We start from the raw sequence: 27,213 nt of genomic DNA on the forward strand, positions 1-27,213 counted from the left end.
TGACAAAAATGACAAAAATGACAAAAATGACAAAAATGACAAAAATGACAAAAATGACGAAAATGACGAAAATGACGAAAATGACAAAAATGACAACAATGACAAAATTGACAAAAATGATAAAAATGACAAAAATGACAGAAATGACAAAAATGACAAAAAAAAGTAAATATGATAAAAATGATTTTAACTATAAAAAATGACAAAAGCAACACTGACAAAAATGACAAAAATGATAAAACTGACAAAAATGACATTTTTTGTCATTTATAGTCATTTTTTGTAATTTTTTTGTAATTTTTTATCATTTTTTGTCAATGTTTGACCAAATGTTTGAATTTTTGTCATTTTTGTCATTTTTGTCATTTTTGTCATTTTTGTCACTTTTGTCATTTTTGTCATTTTTGTCATTTTTGTCATTTTTGTCATTTTTGTCATTTTTGTCATTTTTGCAATTATTGCCATTTTTGTTATTTTTGTCATTTTTGTCATTTTTGTCATTTTTGTCATTTTTGTCATTTTTGTCATTTTTGTCATTTTTGTCATTTTTTGTCATTTTTGTCATTTTTGTCATTTTTGTCATTTTTGTCATTTTTGTCATTTTTGTCATTTTTGTCATTTTTGTCATTTTTGTCATTTTTGTCATTTTTGTCATTTTTGTCATTTTTGTCATTTTTGTCATTTTTGTCATTTTTGTCATTTTTGTCATTTTTGTCATTTTTGTCATTTTTGTCATTTTTGTCATTTTTGTCATTTTTGTCATTTTTGTCATTTTTGTCATTTTTGTCATTTTTGTCATTTTTGTCATTTTTGTCATTTTTGTCATTTTTGTCATTTTTGTCATTTTTGTCATTTTTGTCATTTTTGTCATTTTTGTCATTTTTGTCATTTTTGTCATTTTTGTCATTTTTGTCATTTTTGTCATTTTTGTCATTTTTGTCATTTTTGTCATTTTTGTCATTTTTGTCATTTTTGTCATTTTTGTCATTTTTGTCATTTTTGTCATTTTTGTCATTTTTGTCATTTTTGTCATTTTTGTCATTTTTGTCATTTTTGTCATTTTTGTCATTTTTGTCATTTTTGTCATTTTTGTCATTTTTGTCATTTTTGTCATTTTTGTCATTTTTGTCATTTTTGTCATTTTTGTCATTTTTGTCATTTTTGTCATTTTTGTCATTTTTGTCATTTTTGTCATTTTTGTCATTTTTGTCATTTTTGTCATTTTTGTCATTTTTGTCATTTTTGTCATTTTTGTCATTTTTGTCATTTTTGTCATTTTTGTCATTTTTGTCATTTTTGTCATTTTTGTCATTTTTGTCATTTTTGTCATTTTTGTCATTTTTGTCATTTTTGTCATTTTTGTCATTTTTGTCATTTTTGTCATTTTTGTCATTTTTGTCATTTTTGTCATTTTTGTCATTTTTGTCATTTTTGTCATTTTTGTCATTTTTGTCATTTTTGTCATTTTTGTCATTTTTGTCATTTTTGTCATTTTTGTCATTTTTGTCATTTTTGTCATTTTTGTCATTTTTGTCATTTTTGTCATTTTTGTCATTTTTGTCATTTTTGTCATTTTTGTCATTTTTGTCATTTTTGTCATTTTTGTCATTTTTGTCATTTTTGTCATTTTTGTCATTTTTGTCATTTTTGTCATTTTTGTCATTTTTGTCATTTTTGTCATTTTTGTCATTTTTGTCATTTTTGTCATTTTTGTCATTTTTGTCATTTTTGTCATTTTTGTCATTTTTGTCATTTTTGTCATTTTTGTCATTTTTGTCATTTTTGTCATTTTTGTCATTTTTGTCATTTTTGTCATTTTTGTCATTTTTGTCATTTTTGTCATTTTTGTCATTTTTGTCATTTTTGTCATTTTTGTCATTTTTGTCATTTTTGTCATTTTTGTCATTTTTGTCATTTTTGTCATTTTTGTCATTTTTGTCATTTTTGTCGATTTTGTCATTTTCGTCGTTTTTGTCGTTTTTGTCATTTTTGTCATTTTTGTCATTTTTGTCATTTTTGTCATTTTTGTCATTTTTGTCATTTTTGTCATTTTTGTCATTTTTGTCATTTTTGTCATTTTTGTCATTTTTGTCATTTTTGTCATTTTTGTCATTTTTGTCATTTTTGTCATTTTTGTCATTTTTGTCATTTTTGTCATTTTTGACAGAATTGCAAAAATGACAAATATTACAAAACTGACAAAAATTACAAAAATTACAAAAATTACAAAAATTACAAAAAATACAAAAATTACAAAAATTACAAAAATACACAAAAAATGACAAATATGACTTAAACTACAACAATGCGAAAAATAACAAAAATCATAATTGACAAAATTACAATTTTGTATCATTTTTGTCTATCTTGTTTTTTTTCTGTTTGATAATTTTTATCTTTTTTTTTTTAATTTATGTAGTTTTTATAGATTTATAATTTTTGTCATTCTTTTTTAAATATCTTTCATTTTTGAAGTTTTTGTCATATTTTGTAATTTATTTGTCATTTTAGTAATATTGTCACTTTTTTTTTATCATATTTGATGTTTTGTCATTTTTTTTATCATATTTGATGTTTTGTCATTTTTTGGTATATTTTTTAATTTTTGTACTTTTTTTGTAGTTTTTGTCATTTTTGTCGTTTGTATTTTTTTTTTGTTTTCTTTTCATTTTACAACATTTTTTGTCATTTAGTTTTATGGTTAATTTGTTATCTTTGGTAGTTTTTCAAACTTTTGTCAACTGGCATTTTTTTTTTCATTTATGTTTATTTTAATTAATTTTGTTATTTTTTGAGTTTTTTCCTTTGATGTCTTTTTGTTTTTTTTTTTCATTATTTCTAACGTTTTAATCATTTTTGAAATTTTTGTGGTATTTTTGTCATGTTTAGCATTCATCCTTTATGTTATTTTTGTCAGTTTTGCCAATTTTATGATTTGTTCCGTTGTCTGATTTTTGTTATCTTAGTCAGTTTTGATTTTTATGATTTTGTAATTTTTGGTAATTTTTCCTTTTTTGTCATTGTGGTTTTTTGTAACTCTTGTCATTACATTACCTTTTTTTTTACTTCTCTTTAGTCGTTTAGTCGTTAATGTTTCTAATTGACATTCTTGATATCATTCGCCATATTCTCTTTCATTTAGTAGTTTTTGATAATTTTTGCATTTTTTAATTGTTGCATTGATGTATAAGTCATTTTCGTTCTTGTTATTTTCGTCATTTTTGGCATTTTTGTCAATGTTTTCTGTCATTTTTGTCGTTTTATGTAAAGTTTTTTTTTTTTAATTTTTCTATGTTTTTATATTTTTGCGATTCCATTTTTCTCAAGTTTTTTTTCTTGATTTTGTAATTTTTCCTTTCATTCTGTTTTCCATTATTTTTTTGTTAATATTTACCTTTTTTCATTTTTCTATTAATTTTATTTTTTTTTAATATTTTTATTTTTTTATTCATTCCTTTTTATTTTTTTTTTTCATTTCTATTTTATTTTTCATCTTTGTTATTTAAATCATTTTAAATTTTTGGTTATATGAGCATAGAGAATATTTTTAGAAAAAATACTCAAGATCAAGTCAAGTTAAAATTCTTATACACCTTTGGAAAGGTGAGATTTTAAGTTTTTTTTTTTGCATTTAAAAGAAATTCAAAATTGACTTAAAAAAACGACATACATCCAATTCAATATATGGATTCATTTTTTAAAAACAAAATTGTACTTTTTCATGAATGCTTACAATTGTTCTCACTATACGTGCTATACTTATACAAAAATTTTAAACGTCTTGGAATTCGTATTATATTTCGTGGGGTTCAATATTTTCATACTAATTAAGCGTACCATTCATAAGAACTAACTTAATAACTCTGTCAAATGTAGAGTAAAACTGTCTCCAGACATAAACGAGCCTGACGTACGATTCTCAGTAACTCAATTAGGTTGGATATTGTCGCTGCTTTATGTCGGGTCATGTACCGATTCTTATAAAATTCATAAATTTGACACGAGCCATAATAAAAATAATAAACCCAAAAATAAATATCTTAAATTATCTTATGTAGAAAAATTTAAAATTATTACTTCTTATTAAATTTTTGTTTGATCACCTTTTGACCCAGAACGGTCATATGAACGTATGAACCTATCTACTCCAGTAAAAAAACATAGCTGAACCGGGCGAAGGCCCAAAAACAATTATCCTTCTTTCGCAAATGTGCTGCCATCAACCTATTCCTGAATGGAGTGAGTGAGTGACACATTTGTATGAATGTAACATAACGATATGTGTCTACTGTCAGCCATCAGACACAACTGCCAAGTCCAAGAGAGCCGGAAAACCGGTGCCCCATCAGCAGAGCCAAAACCGGCGAATTCCCTCTTCTGGTGTGGCTTCTGCCAACCGGATATTTAAGAATCCGCACGATTTCTAGGAAAAGGTCCTGCCTTCCTCCAGTGTCGAAACGTGTCAATCAATAGAGTGTCTTCATATGTATGTAAGTATGTTTTTATGGGCATGGTTTCGACGATTGTGTCTTTTTCTTGCAGAACGAAACGAAATGGGCCACGATATGTTATGTTATGTTACCTATCCAGTCTGTTGGCCCCAACGACGATTGAATAACCGACGCCGGGTCGATGGTTTCTTGGAACACTCACCAATGGTTAAGTAATTAGATTTATATTGATTTTCGTAATCGGCGAGGAGTTATGGCGAATTCGACCTACAATGATAGAGAGGGAATTGACAGGTGTCGCGTTGAAATGAGGATTAGAATAATGGTTTTTATTACTCTGCTCGCCAAGGTATGGAACATTCTTTCGGACCAGTTTGCTCTTGACATTGAATTGATTTTATTTTTAATACATTATTTTATTTTATTTTCATAGTATACCGTTAGTTTTGCGACAAAAATGACAAAAATCACAAAATGACAAAAATCACAAAATGACAAAAATGACAAAAATCACAAAATGACAAAAATGACAAAAATAACAAAAAGGACCAAAACTACCAAAAAGACAAAAATGACAAATATGACAAAAATGACAAAAATGACAAAAATGACAAAAATGACAAAAATGACAAAAATGACAAAAATGACAAAAATGACAAAAATGACAAAAATGACAAAAATGACAAAAATGACAAAAATGACAAAAATGACAAAAATGACAAAAATGACAAAAATGACAAAAATGACAAAAATGACAAAAATGACAAAAATGACAAAAATGACAAAAATGACAAAAATGACAAAAATGACAAAAATGACAAAAATGACAAAAATGACAAAAATGACAAAAATGACAAAAATGACAAAAATGTCAAAATGTCAAAAATGACAAAAATGTCAAAAATGACAAAAATGACAAAAATAACAAAAGTGACAAAAATGACAAAAATGACAAATGTGACAAAAATAACAAAAATGACAGAAATGACAAATATAACAAATATTACAAAAATATTAGAAATTACAATAATTACAAAAATTAAAAAATGTCAAAAATTATTAAAATTACAAAAATAACAAAAATGAAAAAAATTACAAAACTACAAAAAGTACAAAAATTACCTAAATTTTAAAAATGACAAAAGTTTCTAAAATTACAAATATTACAAAAATTACGAAAATGACAAAAATGACAGAAATTACAGAAATGATAAAAATTACAAATATTACAGAAATTACAAAATTTACAAAAATGACATAAATAGGTTCGCCGTAGAGTCGCGCGAGCTCGTGATTAATCCTTCGCCTCCACACTCCTGCACGCCGCCAAAGATGGTTCTTAACGCTCGTCGCAGGTTCTCCTCGAGCAATATCCATGTCTCGTGACTCGTGCCCATAGAGAACAGCCGGTCTAATGAGCGTCGTGTAAAGTTTACACTTTGTACAAGGGCTAGTCATCTCGGCTGCAGTTGCTTGTAGAGTCCATAGTAGGCACGTCGTCTTCGATCGCACTCGCCCGCGATGCCTCAGAAATAAAAGGGTAGTTAAATTAGCTGGCGACCAAATAACCTCCTCCGAAGCACCCGGAACAGCTTTCAACCGTCGAAGCCAAGCTCGCGAATGCTAACCACAGCCATGTTCCTATGTACGAGAAGAATCCTGCCGACTTGCAACTTTATCGACATTCGTCCCGTTACGTCAACACTTTGAACATTTCAGAAAACTAGAAGGCAACGTTTAGCAGCATATAACTCATCTGGATCTAATACATTGCTGAAGTCGCACAAAACACCTCCTCCAAAGCCACAAAAAAATCACAGCTATCTGCAGCGTAGATCCACACCCCGAGAGTAACCCTCTCGGGATCCAGCTTCTCCCAACCGATACGACCAAATTCTCCATCTGAAGCATTCGGACCTGTCCAGTTCTGGTTACAGATCCCGGGAGTACCCCTCCCGGCCGTCGGAAATTAATGAATCGTGACGACATCGAAAGTAACCCTCTCGAAACCCGACTTTCTGGCCTCGAACTCCAGTGACACCTTCTTGCTGGAGCACCTCGTGGCCTCTGCCCTGACGATCCTCTACGCTGGTGGTCCTCTGCGCTCGGATCAGTTCATAATTGCTGACCACAGCGCACAACCAAAGCACGAGAGTAACCTTCTCGGCTATCAGCACCAACCAATTAATTCGGGGTGTTGCTGCAGCTGGACCTGTCCACCTCTGCGCAGCCCGGTTGCGAATGTTGAGTCTCCTTCCGGCCGTCAGACGTGAGCTCACGCTTGCTAACCGCAGCATCGAGAGTAACCCTCTCAGTACACGAAACTCCCCGGAATCGACGCAACATCCTGGCTGGCCCGGGACATCTCGGCAATATCTCTGCACGCCAGCCTGGCGTGCATTCACGTGGTATTTATCAGGAATAGGGCCTAAGGTACCAGAAGAACGGGTTATCGAAATGGTACGTTCGCATCTTGATGCAAATGTAACTAATATTACAAAACTTGTTCTCAATGGAAGAAACCTTGACTCACTAACTTTCGTGTCCTACAAGGTAAAGTCTGTTTCACATAGAATCTGGTCGCATCTTTTCATTTACTGTAGCGCTCCTAGTTGTCACATCGCGAATCAATTGACAGTGTTTTGATCCGGATGGTTTGTTCACTTAGTGGTGAAAATTTCATCAAGATTGAAGCAGTCAGTCAAAAGTTATCGACGATGGAAAGCGAAAGGCGAGAGAAAATTCTGCACACTCACGTAGAGAAACCGACGCACTGTGGTCCAAAAGGGCTAAAAGTGGAACTTTTTTCGTAGCGCCTCTGTCTTTTATCTTATCTCTTAAGTGTCTTCAGAACATTTGCTTCTTCAAACATGTTTCATAACTTGAAAGCATCAAAAGTTAGTCAAAGTCCACTATAAAAAAATTTAAAATTCTTACTTTTTTATTTCAATAGATAGAGCTTTACTTTACACTACATAGTTGTAGAATACGTGAAAATATGAAACTTTGTTGAATACATCAAAACTCTATCTCTTTTCAGAGCAGAGTTATAAAGGTTTTATTTTGAAAGTTATTTAAAAGTAAGTTTTTTAAACTTAACTATAGTTAGATTCACATGAATAAGGTGTTCTGAACATTAGTTGAGGCATTCAAATCACACGTTTTGCATAAGAGCTCAACATTCTACGACGTTTCCTAGCCAAGTTATTGCAACTTCAAGTTCTATTTTCACTCAACTTCACGAGCGTTTATTGCAAAAACGTGCAAGTGAATTTTTAAAACTAATGAACCAGATTGAAGCCTGAACTAAGTGCAACAAATTTATGTTGTTGTTATTTGTCTCCACGCGCTTATATTTGAACACAACAAGCATATAATTGATGTGTTTTACGTGTTTCCATACAAAAATTATGTTCAACTGCCTTCCGCCTTCGTTTTGCGTAGCATCTGCGTAGCCTGGAAATCAATTTTCCATTTTTTACCAGCGAACACACTAACAGGCCGGGGTTTTCGTGGGAACCGAAACCCGAAACTCCAGCAATGAACGTCAACCCCATAACACCGTACGTGACTCCCGTTCAAGTTTAACAACTAATAATGAAACCTTGTCAGAATCAACGATTACCGTAGTCAACTCAGACCTTCTTCAATGTTCGATGCCCGATTCTAATAATCAGATCTCCTAACTCTCTATATCTCTCTGTTCTTACCGGGTTCGTCGACTGGATTCTTATTAAACAAATTCGTTCCGATGACCACTGCCTGGGACCACAACACGTTCTAAATTCCTCCACAGAATTTCTGCATGCAATCTCAATCCTCAGAGAATTCAATAACGGCCAATATTGATGCATGCACTGAGTTCGTCGAGTGGTTCCCCTTTTTGTGATATTCGATCACAACGATATTTGGTTATGCATGCAACCAACGACGTGTTTAAACACAGGACCAAACTGTTTCACCGTATGTTTACTGATAACACTGGACGATATTTAACTTCACAATTTTTATTGAAACAGAACTTTTCACAAACAAAAATAGACTTTATTACAAATTAAAAAATACTAAAAGTTTTATTTCTCTTAAGAACCGAAATGGATGCTAGTTCGGAGGGCACTGACCTCTCGGATTTATTTGAATAGCTTTTCTGGGTTTCGTTGTTATCACTTATCTCTATGTAGTAGCTTAGGAGTGAGAGAGTTTTTGCCTATCTACTATAATAATTTGGGATGTTCGAAAAATAAACTTCTTAAGTATAACAGTAGTGAGATTCGAGATCATCAAATGTGAACATTCCGGCCTCCTTGAACTTGTTTCAACATTAAATTGCTAACAATCTTAATGCTCCTAAACACCTAACATATAAACTTTCAAGCTTCATTGTCTTCTAATATTCGCTTATTCGTATCACTTTCTTCGGCGGGAAGGGGACACAGTCGATACACCGATCGTTTGTAGATTCCGGTAGCGGTTTTAATGGTTACCACTCTAACGATATTATCATGTCCTGGGTGCACTGCGATGATCCGGGCCAGGGGCCAGCAAAGTGGCGGAACGTTGTCCTCTCGTAGCACGACGATGCTCCCGACACGAATAGGACTCCGACGACACGATGCGCTGGACGTTTGAAGCTCGGTGAGGTACTCGCGACTCCATCGTTGCCAGTAGTGCTGGAACAGCTGTTGACGCTGCTGGTAGTGGGTTAGGCGGTTTGTGGGAACACTTCGAAAATCTTTTTCTGGCAGGTCCGTCATGGGGCATCCGATTAAAAAATGAGAGGGAGTAAGGGCATCTACGTCTGACGGGTCATCGGTAAGGGGGGATAATGGGCGAGAATTGAGTGCTGAGGTAATTTGCACCAGTAGGGTATGGAAGTCTTCGTGCGACAGCTGGTGCAAGCCGATTGATCTTTTTAACGATGTTTTTACATTGCGCACTGCGGCCTCCCATAGGCCACCGAAGTTGGGAGCTCTGGGAGGAATGAAACGCCATTCAATGCTCTGCTGCGAAAGTTCATTGGCGATGGCTTCGTGACTTTGGCGCTGATGGAGGATGTCATAAAGTTTTCTAAGCTCGTGTTTAGCCCCAATGAAGTTTTTGGCGTTATCTGAATGAATTTCGGCTGGCACACCGTGATATCCAACGAATCTTCTTAAAGCGGAGATAAAGCTACTTGTGGTGAGGTCTCCAACGAGCTCGAGGTGGAGCGCTTTCGTGGAGAAGCAGATGAAAACAGCAATAAAACATTTCGGGGGCGACGCTCGTCTGTGTGGTGGTTTCAAATAGAACGGACCGCAATAATCCACACCGGTAATGTGAAATGGTCTACTAGGGCGGACTCTGGTGGAGGGTAGCTGACCCATTGGTTGCAGGTACGGCTTGGGATTCACACGAAAACAGAAGTGGCATTTCCGTAGGACTTGTTTTACTGCTCTTTTTCCGTGTATAGGCCAAAATTCCTGACGTAAGGCAGAAAGAGTCAACTTATGACTACCGTGAATTGTCTTCTGATGAAAATAGTCAATGGCCATGTTGGTGAATGGATGTGAGGGGGGAATTACAGCTGGATGCTTGACATCGTACTGCTCAAGGGAGTTGCGTAAACGACCACCTACGCGAATGACACCTTCTTGATCCAAAAATGGGCTCAATAACTTTAGCGGCGAGTTGCTAGACACCTGATGATTTTTGCGTAGTTGCTTCACCTCCTCAGCATAAATCTCCGATTGAGCTAACCTGGTCAACGCAATTTTAGCTTTACGGAATTCTTCTGCCGTCAGCAAAAGGGTGCGCTCTTGTTGATTGCGGTGCTTGAAGTAGTGGACAAATCTAAAACAAAATGCAACAATTCTGATCGAAGTTGTAAACGAGGAACTCAGCAAAAAGAGGCGATGGGGTTCTGGTGCTGTAGAAATGGAACAAACCGTTTTCCGCATTTCTAGGTCCTCGTCATCGATTGTAATTTCTTCCATTGGCATTGGCCAAACATCTTCTGCCTCCTGTAACCATTTTGGACCCACTCTCCACAATTCGCTTTCGAGAAAATCTGCAACCGGAAGTCCGCGGGAAACCAAATCGGCAGGATTCTCCTTACCGGCGATGTGATGCCATTGATGTCCGTAGGTTCGAGTTTGAATGGATGAAACACGATTCGCCACAAAAGTATTCCAAGTGTTGGGCTGCGCCTTCAACCAGTGAAGTACAACCGTCGAGTCTGACCAAAAGTGAGCCTCGACACTGTCGAGAGATAACGCTTTAACAACTCGAGAATAAAGATTCGCAGCTTCCTTAGCAGCACACAGTTCTAGCCTCGGCAAGGTTAAGCGCTTTAGAGGAGCAACACGTGATTTAGCCGAAAGTATTTCTACGCGTACCGCACCATGTGCGTCGGTAGAACGTACGTAAATACATGCGCCGTATGCGCGTTCTGACGCATCAGCAAAACAGTGAAGTTGAACGTCTGTATATCCGGAAGTAAATGCAAATCTGCTGATTCTTAATTCAGAAAGTTTGGGTATCTGATCATAATAAATTTTCCATTTTTGGTCGATGGTCTGGGGGACAGGCTCGTCCCATTTCGTCTGCAGTAATGCCAATTCTTGCATAATAATTTTAGCCGAAACAACGACTGGAGCAATAAGACCGAGAGGGTCAAATAGCTTTGCGATTGCCGAAAGAATATGCCTTCTAGTCCACGTAATGTGTTCAGCGGAAATATTATGCAGAAAACGTAAATCATCAGCGTAAGGATCCCAAGTGATTCCTAATGTTTTTACTTCTTCTCCGGGGCTGAAATCGAATGTGATCGTCAGATTGGTTCCTAGTTGGTCTCCAGACAGATCAGCTAAAACTTCGGGTCGATTAGAACAGATTTTTCTAAGACAAAATCCAGCTTCTTTCATTGCTGCAACCAGTTCGTCTCGAAGTACAATTGCTTCATCAATTGTAGTGGCTCCAGAGATACAATCATCCACGTAAAAATCGTTCACTAGAGCTTTCGAGGCTCTCGTGTAGCGGGATCCTACATCTGCGGCCAGCTGAGTTAGGCATCTCGTAGCTAAAAATGACGATGGTGTTAACCCGTAGGTCACGGTTAGTAATTCGTAAACGTCGATGGGTTCAGTTTCCGAAAATCTCCAGAAGATTCGTTGTAGCGGAGTATCATCACTGTGAAGAAGCACCTGCCTGTACATCTTCTCCACATCCCCTACAAGCGCGATTTCATGTTTCCGAAATCGGAGTAAGAGGCTGAGAAGATCTTCCTGAATAATTGGGCCCTTCATCAAGCAATCATTAAGTGAATATCCGCTATCCGTGCGCGCAGATCCATCAAAAACTACACGCACCTTTGTTGTCGTGCTGGATTCTTTGACGACCGGGTGGTGGGGTAAGTAATAAACTTTTCGTTTATTATTTCCACTGCTTGTAGTCGCCAATTCATCTTCCGGAACCTTGCGCATGTGTTTCAGCTCTAAATACTCCTTCATAAAGTCATGATATTGTCGTTTTAATTCCGAATCACGTGCCAAACGCCTTTCTAGTTTACGGAATCTTTCCAAAGCCGAAACTTGAGACCCTCCAAGCATTCGTTCAAAATTCAAGTGTTTCGGCAATCGTACAATATATCTTCCGGATTGGTCTCGAGAATGGTGTTTTACGAAATGTTCTTCAGTATTTATTTCCTCCAAAGTCCACACGGGTTTCTCATCGTTACTTTCCACTATCCAGAATCGTTCGAGCTGACGTTCTAAGCCATCGGAAGCCACAGCAACGTTGCAAGCGACCGGTGTTTCGGATGGAACCATTGCTTTTCCAGAGACCACCCACCCGAACACCGTATCCACCAAGAAAGGCAAACCAGGACCCAGAGGAATTCGCTTCAATTCATTCTGGTATAAAAAGTCATAAAAGTTCTCCGCGCCAACCAACAAATCGATTCGATGACTAACGTTAAACTCCGGATCTGCAAGATTGTATCTCTCTGGTATTTTCCAATGCTTAACTGGTACCGTACGTGAAGGTAAATTTGTAGTCACCCGCTGCAAAACCAAGAAATCCATGCCAATTGAAAAATCTTTGACCCGAGAACCAATCGTTGCTCTAACCGAATGTCGCGCCCTCGTTTCAGCCTGCCCAACTCCACAAATCGGAACATTTATCGCCCTTCGTTTCAGTTTCAAAACTTGACATAACCTTTCACTAATAATGTTCGCTTGAGAACCGTTATCCAATAGGGCTCTAACCATGTGCTTGGCTCCGCTGTAATCCTTCACCGTTAGCATAACCGTTGACAAAAATACACAAGAAGAGCCAGCTTTCACCTCGGCGCTGAATGAACCAACCCGTTCTTCCGCTTCAACTGGATTCTCCACGTTTTGCTGATCATTCTCAAGGGAGTGACTGGAACAAGGAGCCATTGCACTGTTTACCGTAGACCTTTCCTCGACATTTGAAAAACCAGGGTGAATGAAAGAATGGTGCTTTTGATTGCAAGTCCTGCATCGAAACTTTGAATTGCAATTCCGTGCCCAATGCCCACCTTTGAGGCAGCTACTACAGAGCCGCTTTGTGTTAATGAAATCCAGCTTCTCCTTCAACGACATTTTGATGAATCTTTCGCATTGCGACATGTAATGCGATTGTCCGCAGCAAACACATGTCAACTGTTGCTTAGCATCTTCCGCACCAACATGGACTCCAACTGGATTTCGTTTAAAATTAGATCGAGGCTGAATTGAAGAGAAATCAGAAGAGTTGGATGATACCGCTTCTAGCACACGTGTTCTTCTTTCTAGAAAATTGACCAAATCTTTGAACGACGGGTTTTCCAACGAGGCAGAATGATCCTCCCACAATTGCAGCGTACTCACATCCAACTTGTTGCACATCCAGAAAACTATCATCGCCCCCCAATCGTCGACCTTTTCGCCCAGCTGCTTCAGAATTTTTAACCTCTGCTCGAATTCATCAACCAAGCCGTGAATAGCTGAAGCGGTTGGTTTGTCGATCCGCGGATATTCCATCAACGCCTGTAGATGACGCTTCTTCAGCAACTTCTCGTTCGAGTACCTTTTTGAAATCGTTTCCCATGCAATCAGATAGTTCTCGTTAGTAACGGTCAGAGATTCAATAAGTTTTGCCGCCTCACCCTTCAACGCCGATTTAAGATAGTGAAATTTTTGAACCTCACTCAAATCATCCACCTCATGAATGAGTGACTCAAACGTAGCCTTGAAAGCCAACCAGTTCCGGTAATCTCCATCAAAACTCGGGATCGAAATCTGTGGCAGTCGCACCCCACTATGCATTCCCAAAGTCGTGTTATTCCGTGCCAAAGTGTGATCCGCATTCGAAACTTGTCGAGGTGGGACTGGAAGATTTGCCAAAAGTGCAGCCCGAAATTCAAAATATTGATTCTCAAACCTCTCCGATGTTTCAAAACTGTCCCTAGCCAAATCGTTATTTTTGTCCAGTATTTGTATTTCGATTTGAAGTGCCAAAAATTCATTCCACATCGCATCCAATTTTTCCAATCGAGATTGTATTTGCCCGCCGTGATTTAATGGATCGAAATTTACCAGAAAATGCCCCAACCTCGTCAAAGACGCAAACAGATACTCCCTCTTCCGCAAAAACTCGTTCAGTTTTTCCCCAGGCATGTTCCACAACCACTACCAGCCCAAGCGAATGATGAAACCAGGGATGAGCCGAAAAAGAGATCAAAAGAGACCAGGAAGTACCTCTCAAGCTGAAATATTTATTTGGACAGGCACTCACCTGAGGCCTGTTCACAATAGGCCTTGTATTTCAAATAAATTTGTACTCCTTCCGGCCTCCTTAGTAGGACGCAACCTGGTTTGTCGACCTTCAATCCAAGCTTCGTACGCAACCGAACGACATGCAATAGCGTCTCGACCCACTTACTGGAGCATGCAGTCTCAGTATCGTTTTTCGTTCTTGAGTTGCTCACTCAAATCGTTTGATCATTTGCACCGTTGATGCGTTCCTCCAATGGGCCACCAGTATACGCCTATACGCTCGCCGAATGTCGTTGAACCTTCGTTTCTTGTTGACTACGCACCAAGCCAAAGCATGCAATACGCCTCACCAAAGTTGTTATTACCTCAGACAAATGAAAAGAGCACGAAAAAATCTTTTGCAGCACCATCAGATGTTATAATTCGTTGGACAGGCACTCACCTGAGGCCTGTTACTACAAGGCCTTGTATTTTATTCCAAAATATCGATTTTAGTGACTTCCAATTCCAGCGCGTTGATTTGTAGCATGCAAAGAAACTGATGTGACTCGGGGCCCCCCAGAGATTTCACTAAATGCTCGGTTCCAATTCTTACTCCACCAATTCGATCAGTTATGTTCGGCTCCGTTCCATAAATCGAGATTCCAGCTTATTGTTCCCCAAATACTTCCAATGGTAATGCTTTTCGATGACGACTCGAATCACAGTTCGAGCAGATATGGTACGTGCAAGAAATAAAGAAAGAAAATCGAGGAGCACCAATTACACGGGTAAAAGCGATTGGAGAGCCACTCACCTGTGGCCTCTTTTTCAAAGGCCTTGTAATATTTTTCAATCGCTGAAACCACCTTCAATAGTTCGAAGAAATCCGCTTCGTTTAAAAGTCCATCCAAATAGCAATACACCAACAAATAAGATCGCAGATTTTTCGACCAAATAGATTCAATAATCGACCTAATTGCATTAAACCATGCATACCATGCGTCTAGAATCCACCTCCGATTGACAACGCTGCAGCCAGTAATTATTCACAATATGCTCGGCCGTTGCTCAAGAAATTCGAGCAGATATGTTGAGCACCAATAATTGCTTCAGATCGACGATAAGACTCGTAACATGAAAGATAAAAAGACACAAGAAGCACCACAGAGACTATTGTAACAAATTGGAAGGCCACTCACCTGTAGCCTGTGCTTTCAAAGCCTTGTGTCTTATTAAATCGTTTCATCCAAGTGTGCCAGCATCACAGATCCGAACCTTCAAACCGCTGTATCTTCGATCCAATGAGAGCATAAATTTGCAACGTGCGCAAGATTTGCGAAAAGCTGCGTCCACAGTCCTCGTTCTTTTGACTCAGCTGCAGCAAGCGACCGATCGCTATGTGTTTGGCAGTTGTTCAAGCAATTCGAGCAGTTATGTTGAGCGCAACGAGTTGCTCCAGAACGATGACGATGTCTCGTAGCATGAAAGTTAAAAAAGACACAAGAAGCACCACAGAGAAAAGATTAATAGATTGGAAAGCCACTCACCTGTGGCCTGTGCTTTTGAGGCCTTGTAAACTTTCTACGATGACTACGATGATCACTCAAAAAACTTCCAAACAAACGCTTCGGCTGGATATTTCAACTGCCAGCAAAATGAGGAAATCTGGCGCCAGATCTGAGCTTGCCTCAATTGTTTGAACAAACAATGGTCCACCAAGCCAGCCGCGAATCCTGGTCACGGCACCAATGTTCTTACCGGGTTCGTCGACTGGATTCTTATTAAACAAATTCGTTCCGATGACCACTGCCTGGGACCACAACACGTTCTAAATTCCTCCACAGAATTTCTGCATGCAATCTCAATCCTCAGAGAATTCAATAACGGCCAATATTGATGCATGCACTGAGTTCGTCGAGTGGTTCCCCTTTTTTGTGATATTCGATCACAACGATATTTGGTTATGCATGCAACCAACGACGTGTTTAAACACAGGACCAAACTGTTTCACCGTATGTTTACTGATAACACTGGACGATATTTAACTTCACAATTTTTATTGAAACAGAACTTTTCACAAACAAAAATAGACTTTATTACAAATTAAAAAATACTAAAAGTTTTATTTCTCTTAAGAACCGAAATGGATGCTAGTTCGGAGGGCACTGACCTCTCGGATTTATTTGAATAGCTTTTCTGGGTTTCGTTGTTATCACTTATCTCTATGTAGTAGCTTAGGAGTGAGAGAGTTTTTGCCTATCTACTATAATAATTTGGGATGTTCGAAAAATAAACTTCTTAAGTATAACAGTAGTGAGATTCGAGATCATCAAATGTGAACACTCTCTATACTACCAAAATGCGGATGGTATGCGAACAAAGACTGTTTTTTTCCATAACGCGCTTTCTGCCATTTATCATGACTGCATTTTGATTACCGAAACTTGGCTAAGTCACAAAATTCAAGACAGTGAGCTATCATCGAAGTATAACATTCATCGTTGTAACTCTAAGACGAGCAATGCTCAACGAGGAGGTGGTGTTTTGATTACTGTGAAAAAAGAACTGAATACAATCTCTGTCGCACTGCAAAACAGTGATCATCTGGAATAAGTTGTAGTAAAAGTAAAGATCGGCCGACCTCGCTTTATTTGTGCTGTATTTATCTTCGGCCAAACGGTTGCCTCCGTAACTACGAATCCCATTCTGCCGCTGTTCAACAAACTTACTTACTTAATGATCCCGCGCCGATCCTCCGGTGCATAGGGCCGTGGTAAAAGACCTCCACTGTTGACGATCCGGAGCCAGCGTCTTCACCTGGTCCCAGTCAAGATTCTCGTCGACAGTTAGGATTTCAGCGGCTAGGCTTCGCCGCCACGAATTTCTGGGTCTGCCTCTTCTTCGATGACCTTCTGGATTCCAATCTAGCGCCTCTCTGCAAGTCTCGTTTTCATCTCTTCGCAGCGTGTGCCCAATCCATCTCCACTTACGTTCCCGAATCTCGATTTCTAGCGCCTTTTGATGACACCGGCGATGTAGTTCCTCATTCGAGATCCAGTTGCCAGGCCACCAAGCGCGGATGATATTCCGCAGGCAGCGGTTTACAAATACTTGCAGTTTTCGCGTCGTTACCGCATATGTGCACCAAGTTTCGCACCCGTACAGCAATACGGATTTGACGTTTGAGTTGAAGATTCGGGTTTTTGTTCGTAGAGAGATCTGGCGTGACCGCCAGATGTTTCGGAGACTCGCAAACGCAAATCGGGCCTTTCTGATCCGTGTTTCGATGTCTTTTCTGGTACCACCATCAGGCGTAATCTGGCTACCAAGATACTGGAAGCACTCCACTTTCTCAACTTGTTGCCCAGCTACCATGAAACTGGAGGGATTTCCTGTGTTGATCTCCATAGACTTGGTCTTTCCGACATTGACTTTGAGACCTGCTGCCTTGGAACTTTCGGTGAGGTCGTCGAGTTTGCTCTGCATATCTGGTTGTGTTTGGGCGAGCAAAACAATATCGTCAGCCAGGTCAAGGTCGTTCAGTTGCTCCATTGTTGAAGGATTCCACGGCAATCCTCGGTTCGGTGCACAGTCAATCGATCCAATCAGAATCTCATCCATTACGATTAGAAAAAGTAGCGGTGATAGAATACATCCTTGTCTCACTCCAGCAGTTACCGGGATTGGTTCGGACAAGACACCGTCGTGCAAGACCTTGCACGAAAATGCCTCGTACTGGCTTCGATGAGATGGACTAGTTTCTCTGGAACCCCTCGTCGCCTTAGAGCCGCCCAGATGTTTTCATGGTTAAGTCGGTCGAATGCTTTTTCTAAATCAACGAACACCAGCAGAAGAGAGTCCTGGAATTCGTTGATTTGTTCCAGTATGATTCGTAGCGTTGTGATGTGGTCCACACATGATCGTCGAGATCGGAATCCAGCTTGTTGCCGTCGGAGTGTAGCGTCTATTTTCTCCTGGATCCTGTTCAGAATCACTTTGCAGAGTACTTTGAGGGTTGTACAGATCAACGTTATGCCTCGCCAGTTACCGCACTCTGTCAGGTCTCCTTTCTTCGGGACCTTTACGAGGATACCCTGCATCCAGTCGGCCGGGAATGTTGCAGTATCCCAGATGTCAGCGAAAAGACGGTGCAACATTTGTGCTGATAGGGCAGGGTCGGCTTTCAGCATTTCAGCAGAGATGCAATCGATCCCAGGTGCTTTGTGGGATTTCATGTTTTTGATTGCCGCTTCTATTTCAGCCAGCGAAGGCGCTTCCGAGTTGACGCCATTTATGCGACTTACTGTTGGCGCTTCGAGCTGCAGATTCTGTTGGCCATCGCTATTCGTGACTCGGAATAGTTGTTCGAAGTGCTCAGTCCATCGTTTGAGCTGATCTGTTCGATCGGTCAATAACTGACCTGCTCGGTCTTTTAGCGGCATTCTTGCATTAGTCCTTGCACCACTGAGGCGGCGAGAAATGTCATAAAGTAATCCGATATCTCCATTGGCGGCGGCTCTTTCTCCCTCTTCGGCTAGGGAGTTTGTCCAGGCTCTCTTGTCTCGTCTACAAGCTCGTTTAACTGCCTTTTCCAGCTCCGCATATCGTAAGCGGGCGGCTGCTTTGGCTGACCCGGTACATGCCTGCTCAATTCCGACTTTCGCCTTTCTCCGATCATCGACCATCCTCCAAGTTTCATCCGACATCCATTCACTCCTTCTTCCACAAACTTTACCGAGAGTACCATGGCTCGTCGTGATAAAGGCATTCTTGATTCCACACCACTGTTCTTCGACTGTTCCGTCTGTCGGCAGCTCCGAGGCTCGGGATTCAAGCTGTTCAACGTATGCCCTTTTCACCTCTGGATTCTCCAACCGGCGGACGTCGTATCGACACCCGACTTTCTCCTCGCGCCGTTGGACACGTGCAACTCTCAGTCGTATCACGCCAAGGACGAGGTGATGGTCAGATGCAATGTCTGCGCTTCGTTTGTTGCGGACATCAAGAAGGCTCCTTCTCCATTTTCGGCTGATGCAGATGTGGTCAATTTGATTTTCTGTTCGGCCATCTCGGGATACCCAAGTGACCTTATGTGCTGGTCGATGGGGGAAGAGCGATCCACCGATCACCATGTTGTTGTTGCCACAAAATTCTACAAACAGCTCTCCGTTTTCGCTCATCTGACCTAGGCCATGGCGCCCCATGATGCGCTCAAGGTCCTGATTGTCGGAGCCAATCTTTGCGTTGAAGTCGCCCAAATGGATTTGAATGTCACCCTTCGGAATTCTCTCAACCACGCTGTTCAATTGACTGTAAAACTGCTCTTTCTCCTGCAAATCGGCAACGTCAGTTGGCGCATAACACTGGACCATTGTAAGGTTTCTAACCCGTGTTCTGAATCTGGCTACGATTATTCTTTCGTTTATCGGTTCCCATCTAATGAGGGCCGCGTAGGCCTGCGGGCTTAACAGGAAACCAACTCCTCGTTCCCGAGTAGCATGTTCTCCTCGTATGCCAAAGTAAAGCAGGACTTGCCCGGATTGTGTCTTGTGTTCTCCAGTATTAGGCCAACGGACTTCGCTCAGTCCCAGAATTTCAAGCTTGAGGCGGCTAGCCTCTCTAGCAAGTTGTTCCAGCTTGCCTTGTTGGGCGAGGGTTAAAACATTCCAAGTTCCAATTCGTGTCCGTGTTTTCATGCTAAAAGTCGTCGCCAAAGTTCCAGGTCGGTCATTTCTTTCGGATTCCGTAACAATTTCAAATCGGGAGCAGTAGGTTGTTAGCCTAAAGTCCCTATCCCGCGATGGGGCTGCCATCTTGGACTTAGCTGGCGGGAGCCGCATTTCATAAATTCAGCCGCTTGCTGCAAGACAGACGCTGTTTGAGCCGCCCCTGACCTAGGGAACACCTTCTCAGTATGCATGCGACCAAAGCATCCACCGGGGTTGGGTACCCGATCTCCGCTTAGGTTACTCGCACCCCAGCCGGCACCGCGGGGAGGTAGAGATAGGAGTTGTGAATAAGAGGTGATATGACCACTATGGGGTCTCGTGTTATCCACCGTTTACCAGTTCAACAAATAGGAAAAATAACCACACCCCTTAGAAGAGCCCATCGGAGAACTTTATTTTGATTTCAAGAGATGTAACTTCGATCTGGTTGCGGCTGCGCTCAACTCAACAAACTGGGAATTTCTAGAAGTAGCAAGTGATGTGGAGTCCGCCGTTGAATTTTTTTATTTTAAGATTTACTCTGTTTTCAATCAAAATTTACCCCTGAAGCGCCAGCAGCGAATCAAATCAACGAAACATGCCTGGTGGAATGCCCACCTTAGAAGATTACGTAATCAGCTACGAAAGGCCCGAAAACGTTTTAATCGGTATCGTTCTGAAAACTGTAGATGTCACCTGAGACTCCTGGAACGTGAATTCAAAAATCTGAACAACGTGCTTTTCCGCCAACACATCTTGCGTCACCAGCAAAACCTCAAAAATGATCCGTCATCATCTTGGAAGCATTTTAACAACAAGAAGCGAAACGGCACCATCCCCGCAGATGTGAACTTTAATGGTATCGTTGCTAGTAGTCCAACCGAATCGGTTTATATTTTCGCAGACTTTTTCCGAAGTATGTATTGCTCTGCTGATGTATGCCAAGACAACAACTTCCCCAAGGAAGCCACCTCGGGCCGCTACTTTTCATTACATTTGTAAATGATCTATGTGAAACACTCCACTCTGACAAGCTCCTCTATGCTGAAGATCTGAAGTTTTTAGGAGGATTCAAAGTAGTAAAGATTGTATGGCACTGCAAGCTGATATCGCTAGGCTTGAAAGCTGGTGCCACTTGAACGGGATGCAGTCTAATGCAAAAAAAATTCAAGGTAGTGAATTTTATCCGCTTACGATACATCGTCAATTTTGACTACCGCCGATCAGAAAGATATCTGAAAAACGTGAAGTTCATATTAGATGTCAGAGTAAAGATTGATAATAGGCTCACATTTGCTGAACACATGGTAATTACTTTCGCAAAAGGTTTTTCTGCATTAGGATTTCTGCGTCGAAATACCGAGGATTTTGACGACATTTATACGTTGAAAGTTGTTTACTGTTCATCAGTATGTAGTATTATGGAATACGCTACTCAGATATGGGCTCCTTTTCAGAGCACACAGTGTTACCACCTTGAACGAGTTCAACGTAGTTTTATAAGGTATGCTTTACGACGCCTTCCCTGGACTGAATCACTTGGTCTTCCGTCTTACGAACAAAGATGCGCCCTTGTAAATCTGGCCACGCTTGAATGATGTCGTACCGAACTTCAGCAAACTTTTACCACACCCTGACGAATTGGCTCAAAGCATGATTTCGGCGACGGATCAGCAGATTTCCTCTGCTGATTGGAAAACCGGACAGCTCCGAAAACCGTAAGTCTAGTTGCTATTCAGCTGGCGAATGGCTTCCTTAACATCACTCATCGTTGGGAGTGACTCCACCTCGTCGTTGGCCACTTCGGCGATATACCTTCCCCCGTCGTCTTGGTCTCCTGCATGTGCGTCGTTCAGGTGTTCATCGAAGTGCTGCTTCCATCCTTTGATCACCTCACGATTCTCCGTCAGGATGCCTCCGTCCTTATCCCGGCACATTTTGGCTTGCGGCACGAAGCCTTTGCGGGATGCGTTGAGCTTCTGATAGAGCTTTCGTGTTTCCCGGAAACGATGCCACGAGCTCCTCCTCCTGCATGCGGCGCTTTTTCTCCTGGAAAATTTGGACTCGCTGAGAAGGGCTTAGTCAAGCTCGCCCACTACCGGCAGAATTGCTTCGAACGATTGCACATTGTCTGCCGTGACATCAGGTTGCTTCAGTCGTGTGATATTTAACCGAGGCGGACGTCGGGATCATAAGTTTACTACGGATAGTTTTGGGCGCATCTTCTCCATCACCAGATAGTGGTCTGACTCGATGTTGGCGCCTCGACAGGATCTGACGTCGATGATGTCCGAGAAGTGCCGGCAGTCTATCAAAACGTAGCCGATCTGTGATTGCGTTTGGTGCGGTGAACTCCAGGTGTACTTGTGTGAGAGCCGGTGCTGGAAAAAGGTACTACGAACGGCCATTTGCGTTTTCGTTGGTCAGCTTGTGCGTGCTGAACCTTCCAATTGTCGGTTTGAATTCCTCCTCCTGGCCGACCTGAGAGTTGAAATCCCCGACGACTATCTTGTTCGGGGCAGTGGTCGTATCCACGTTCCAGCTGCGCGTAGAATTCGTCTTTGTCGACACCGGTACTTCTGAGGTGAGGGCTGTGCACGTTGATTTGGCTGATGTTGAAAAAGCGGCCCTTGACTCTCAACCAGCATATTCGTGGATCGATCGGCCACCACCCGAACACTCGCTTCTGCATTTTCCCCATCACTATAAAAGCTGTTCCAAGCTCGTGTGTGTTGCCGCAGCTCTGGTAGATGGTCAGACCATCTCGGAACGTTCTCCCTAATCCTTACCGTTTTTATATTTGTGACAAATGGACCAAATTGGGTTTACCTGTTTCGTGTATGTGTGGTAACAGAATCGAATCAAGCAACTCTTTTATTTCTTGGTCCTGCAGTTATATTTTTTCCGTTTTCCTTTTTTTGTGGAGAAGTCATATTTCGCCAATATTAACTCCATAAATTTACCAGGTAGCTTTGATTAAATGCTTCCTCTATTGAAAAGATACCTTACCTGCATTCGTCACACATACAAACAAGAGAGTGTGTAAGGTAGCGCATTTTTGGTTGGCGGTAAAGTGCATCAGGCATCTGAATTCAACTGTGTGATGCACTGAAGGAGCACACTACACTTACTATATGATTGAATAGCGGAACGGAAAGTGCTCTCGCCTCACTCGACGTCATTTCCCGCAAATATTCCAATCGGATGGTCAGGTCGGGGGAGAAGAAAAAAGAAGGAGTGTGGTGGCAAAATCCACTTGAAAGCTTTCAACAGTTCGTATCATCCTCCAACGGCAACGACTGACTCTGTAACTAGGTATGTACATATGTCTGTCGCAGAAGCACCAACAACCAGTTGCTATGGTAATGTTTGAGTGACAGATAGAGTGCAATCAAGGAGAGCAAATTTTCTACCGATGCCAATATGGATTGTAGATATGTATGTAGACTGTAGGTACGAAACGGCATCTTTTAGTGTCCTATCCTGACTAGGGATGATGGTGCTGTGCTGTGGCCGTATCCCTCCCATAGACAGACAATTGGAAGCCACTTTTAACGGAAACGGAAGTCACCGAGCAAATTAAATGGAATCAACCACGGAAGCAAATGGAAGCGCACAAGTCTACTATTGCCAGTTGGTTCATAATTTTGTATTTTGTCGTCTCAATTGAAATCTTCTCGAGTGCTCTCTCCCTCTGATGGAGGCTGCAGCGAACGAGGGCCTGGCTATTTGTCAGTTAAGTATTCGGATAAATATTTACCCGTCGTTAGGGGTTTGAGAGTTTTGTTGATCAATTTGGAATGTTTAACTGTGTGATTTAGTCATACCAAATGTTATACAAAATATATAAATCTGCAAAATTCTAAAGTAAAAATAAAATATCGGTGACAAATAGGACAAATTTTCTTCAAAAGACATAGTTGAAGAAATGTAAGAATGGCAAAAATATTGAAAATTGAAAAAATATTATAAATATAGGGGAGATGAGGGCATAACGAGCACCCGAGGCATAATGAGAACTACGCTTTTCTACGAAAGTGCTTATTTTCTTAAATTAATTTTCATGAGGATTTGTTTCATACTTCCTATAGTATTAATTTTTCACAAAAAAAGGAATCCCCTTATCATCTTTACAGAGTTATTTAAAAAAACTAGCTTGGTTCTCAAGTTACGAAAATATTATAATTTTTGAGCACCACGAAATAAGCTCTTATGATCTTAAAATAACCTTGATCTATAATGTACGCACTGCAACATGATGTACACATTGTTTCTCACTTTTTACCATCAAAAAATTTTTGATTTTTCACTTTTATCAATTTTAAAACACGTTTTTACTTAAACTTGTTGACTAGGGGCATATAGAGCACCATATTATCGAGGCATAATGAGCATTTTCTGCCGTAGAATCTAGCAGCGAATTAAAATTAATTTTTAGCGCCACACCTTGACTAGTTTTCATCCGACAATTTAGCCTATTGGTAAGGTGTTGGAGAGGTAATCAAAAGACTAGAGTTAGATTTCTGTTCGAGGTGATTTTTTTCCATTCACAATTCATGATCGATTTTTTTATTGTTACATTATACGGCTAGTAGCATCATCCTCCGAACAAAGCACTTAATGTATGAGCGTGCGTGAATTGTTTGTATTCTACAAACAGACCTAGATTATTTTGTTATTGCTTTGTTTGATGAATCTACGACTCACCTGACTTCTTCGAATTGAATTCGCTGCTAGATTCCCCGGCAAAAACGCACATCTTTCTCTGATTAATGGTGCTCATACTGCCTCAGGGGGGGTTCTCATTATGCCTCCACAGTGGCTGGTTTTCAGCTTTTGGCAAAATTTTTTAAAATGCATTTTTTAACGTTTTCATGTAGTTTTTCACGTTTCAGCCCGTTAGGGAATAGGCTTTTCAAGTGTCTGAACACGAAACAATAATGTAACCTCCATATTATAGCTATTTTCTATGGTTAAATAACCGTTTTCCTTAAGGTGGCCATTATGCCCCCATCTCCCCTACAAACATCACAAAAATAAATTAGAAAAATACAGAGAAATAAATATAGGATAAATTTTCAAAAAATAACAAAATTGACAAAAAAAAATGCAACAGAATTACAAGGGTGACAAGAAAGGAACAACATAATTATTGAAAAAGAAATGAAAATGGCAAATAGATGAAAAAAAGTCGAAATAATGACAAAGCGAACGATTAATGACATTTAATTGTCATAAAAATGGCTTCAGAGTTACAATGATGAAAAAATCAAATTATACAGAAAACTAAAAAAAAAGACTCAAGCAAATTGTGAAAAAAAATAAAAAACAGTTAAAAAAATTTAATTTATGCTTAAAGACACAAAACAGGACTAAATAACAAAAACAAATGCAAAAATGATGACAAAAAATTGCTAGAACGAAAAAGCGATAAAATGACAGAAATTATAAAAAATACACAAATCTAAATTTCGAAAATATGGCAACACCAAAAAATAGAAAAAACAATAAGAAATAAATAATTTTAAAAATAATTTTAAAAGAATGACAAAAGCCGACTTAAAATAAGGAAAAATCCAAAAACGTTACAGAAACAATGATTTGTTTTTCTCGAAAATGACAACAAAATAATATAAAATCTAAAGAAAGTCATAAAAATACTAAAAAAAACAGTGACAAAAAATAATGTAGTGTCAAAACGAGATTCATTACAACTTAATAAAAATAAGAGAATAATCATTGAAAACAGAAAATCTACAATACTTGAAAATAATAAAACAGCCCCTGAAAAATATTTAAAAAAACGAAACAAAAATGAAAAAATTACAAAAATTACAAAAATGACAAAAATGACAAATATGACAAAAAAGACAACTATGACAAAAAAGGCAAAATTGATAAAAATGACAATTTTCACAAAAATGACAAAAATGACAAAAACAACAAAAATGACCAAAATGACAAAAATGACAAAAATGACAAAAATGACAAAAATGACAAAAATGACAAAAATGACAAAAATGACAAAAATGGCAAAAATGACAAAAATGACAAAAATGACAAAAATGACAAAAATGACAAAAATGACAAAAATGACAAAAATGACAAAAATGACAAAATGACAAAAATGACAAAAATGACAAAAATGACAAAAATGACAAAAATGACAAAAATGACAAAAATGACAAAAATGACAAAAATGACCAAAATAACAAAAATGACAAAAATGACAAAAATGACAAAAATGACAAAAATGACAAAAATGACAAAAATGACAAAAATGACAAAAATGACAAAAATGACAAAAATGACAAAAATGACAAAAATGACAAAAATGACAAAAATGACAAAAATGACAAAAATGACAAAAATGACAAAAATGACAAAAATGACAAAAATGACAAAAATGACAAAAATGACAAAAATGACAAAAATGACAAAAATGACAAAAATGACAAAAATGACAAAAATGACAAAATGACAAAAATGACAAAAATGACAAAAATGACAAAAATGACAAAAATGACAAAAATGACAAAAATGACAAAAATGACAAAAATGACAAAAATGACAAAAATGACAAAAATGACAAAAATGACAAAAATGACAAAAATGACAAAAATGACAAAAATGACAAAAATGACAAAAATGACAAAAATGACAAAAATGACAAAAATGACAAAAATGACAAAAATGACAAAAATGACAAAAATGACAAAAATGACAAAAATGACAAAAATGACAAAAATGACAAAAATGACAAAAATGACAAAAATGACAAAAATGACAAAAATGACAAAAATGACAAAAATGACAAAAATGACAAAAATGACAAAAATGACAAAAATGACAAAAATGACAAAAATGACAAAAATGACAAAAATGACAAAAATGACAAAAATGACAAAAATGACGAAAATGACAAAAATGACAAAAATGACAAAAATGACAAAAATGACAAAAATGACAAAAATGACAAAAATGACAAAAATGACAAAAATGAAAAAAATGACAAAATGACAAAAATGACAAAAATGACAAAAATGACAAAAATGACAAAAATGACAAAAATGACAAAAATGACAAAAATTCCAAAATAACAAAAATGACAAAAATGACAAAAATGACAAAAATGATAAAAATGACAAAAATGACAAAAAATGACAAAAATGACAAAAATGACAAAAATGACAAAAATGACAAAAATGACAAAAATGACAAAAATGACAAAAATGAAAAAAATGACAAAATTGACAAAAATGACAAAAATGACAAAAATGACAAAAATGACAAAAATGACAAAAATGACAAAAA

At 38.6% G+C, this 27,213-nt stretch overlaps 1 protein-coding gene across 1 annotated transcript; it reads right to left on the reverse strand.

The window, feature by feature from the left end:
* Window positions 1-8,821: 8,821 nt before the first annotated feature.
* LOC129752026 (uncharacterized) lies at window positions 8,822-14,110 on the reverse strand. Its single transcript, XM_055747816.1, has one exon. The coding sequence runs from the start codon at window positions 14,108-14,110 to the stop codon at window positions 8,822-8,824; it is 5,289 nt and encodes a 1,762-aa protein (XP_055603791.1).
* Between the last annotated feature and the right edge of the window lie 13,103 nt (window positions 14,111-27,213).

The sequence above is a fragment of the Uranotaenia lowii genome, chromosome 3 (assembly GCF_029784155.1).
Source record: "Uranotaenia lowii strain MFRU-FL chromosome 3, ASM2978415v1, whole genome shotgun sequence".
In the NCBI taxonomy this organism is placed as follows: Eukaryota; Metazoa; Arthropoda; class Insecta; order Diptera; family Culicidae; genus Uranotaenia; species Uranotaenia lowii.

Excerpts from the sequence above, each read along its gene's own strand:
- LOC129752026 (XM_055747816.1), bottom strand. The coding sequence starts at position 14,110 with ATGCCTGGGGAAAAACTGAACGAGTTTTTGCGGAAGAGGGAGTATCTG.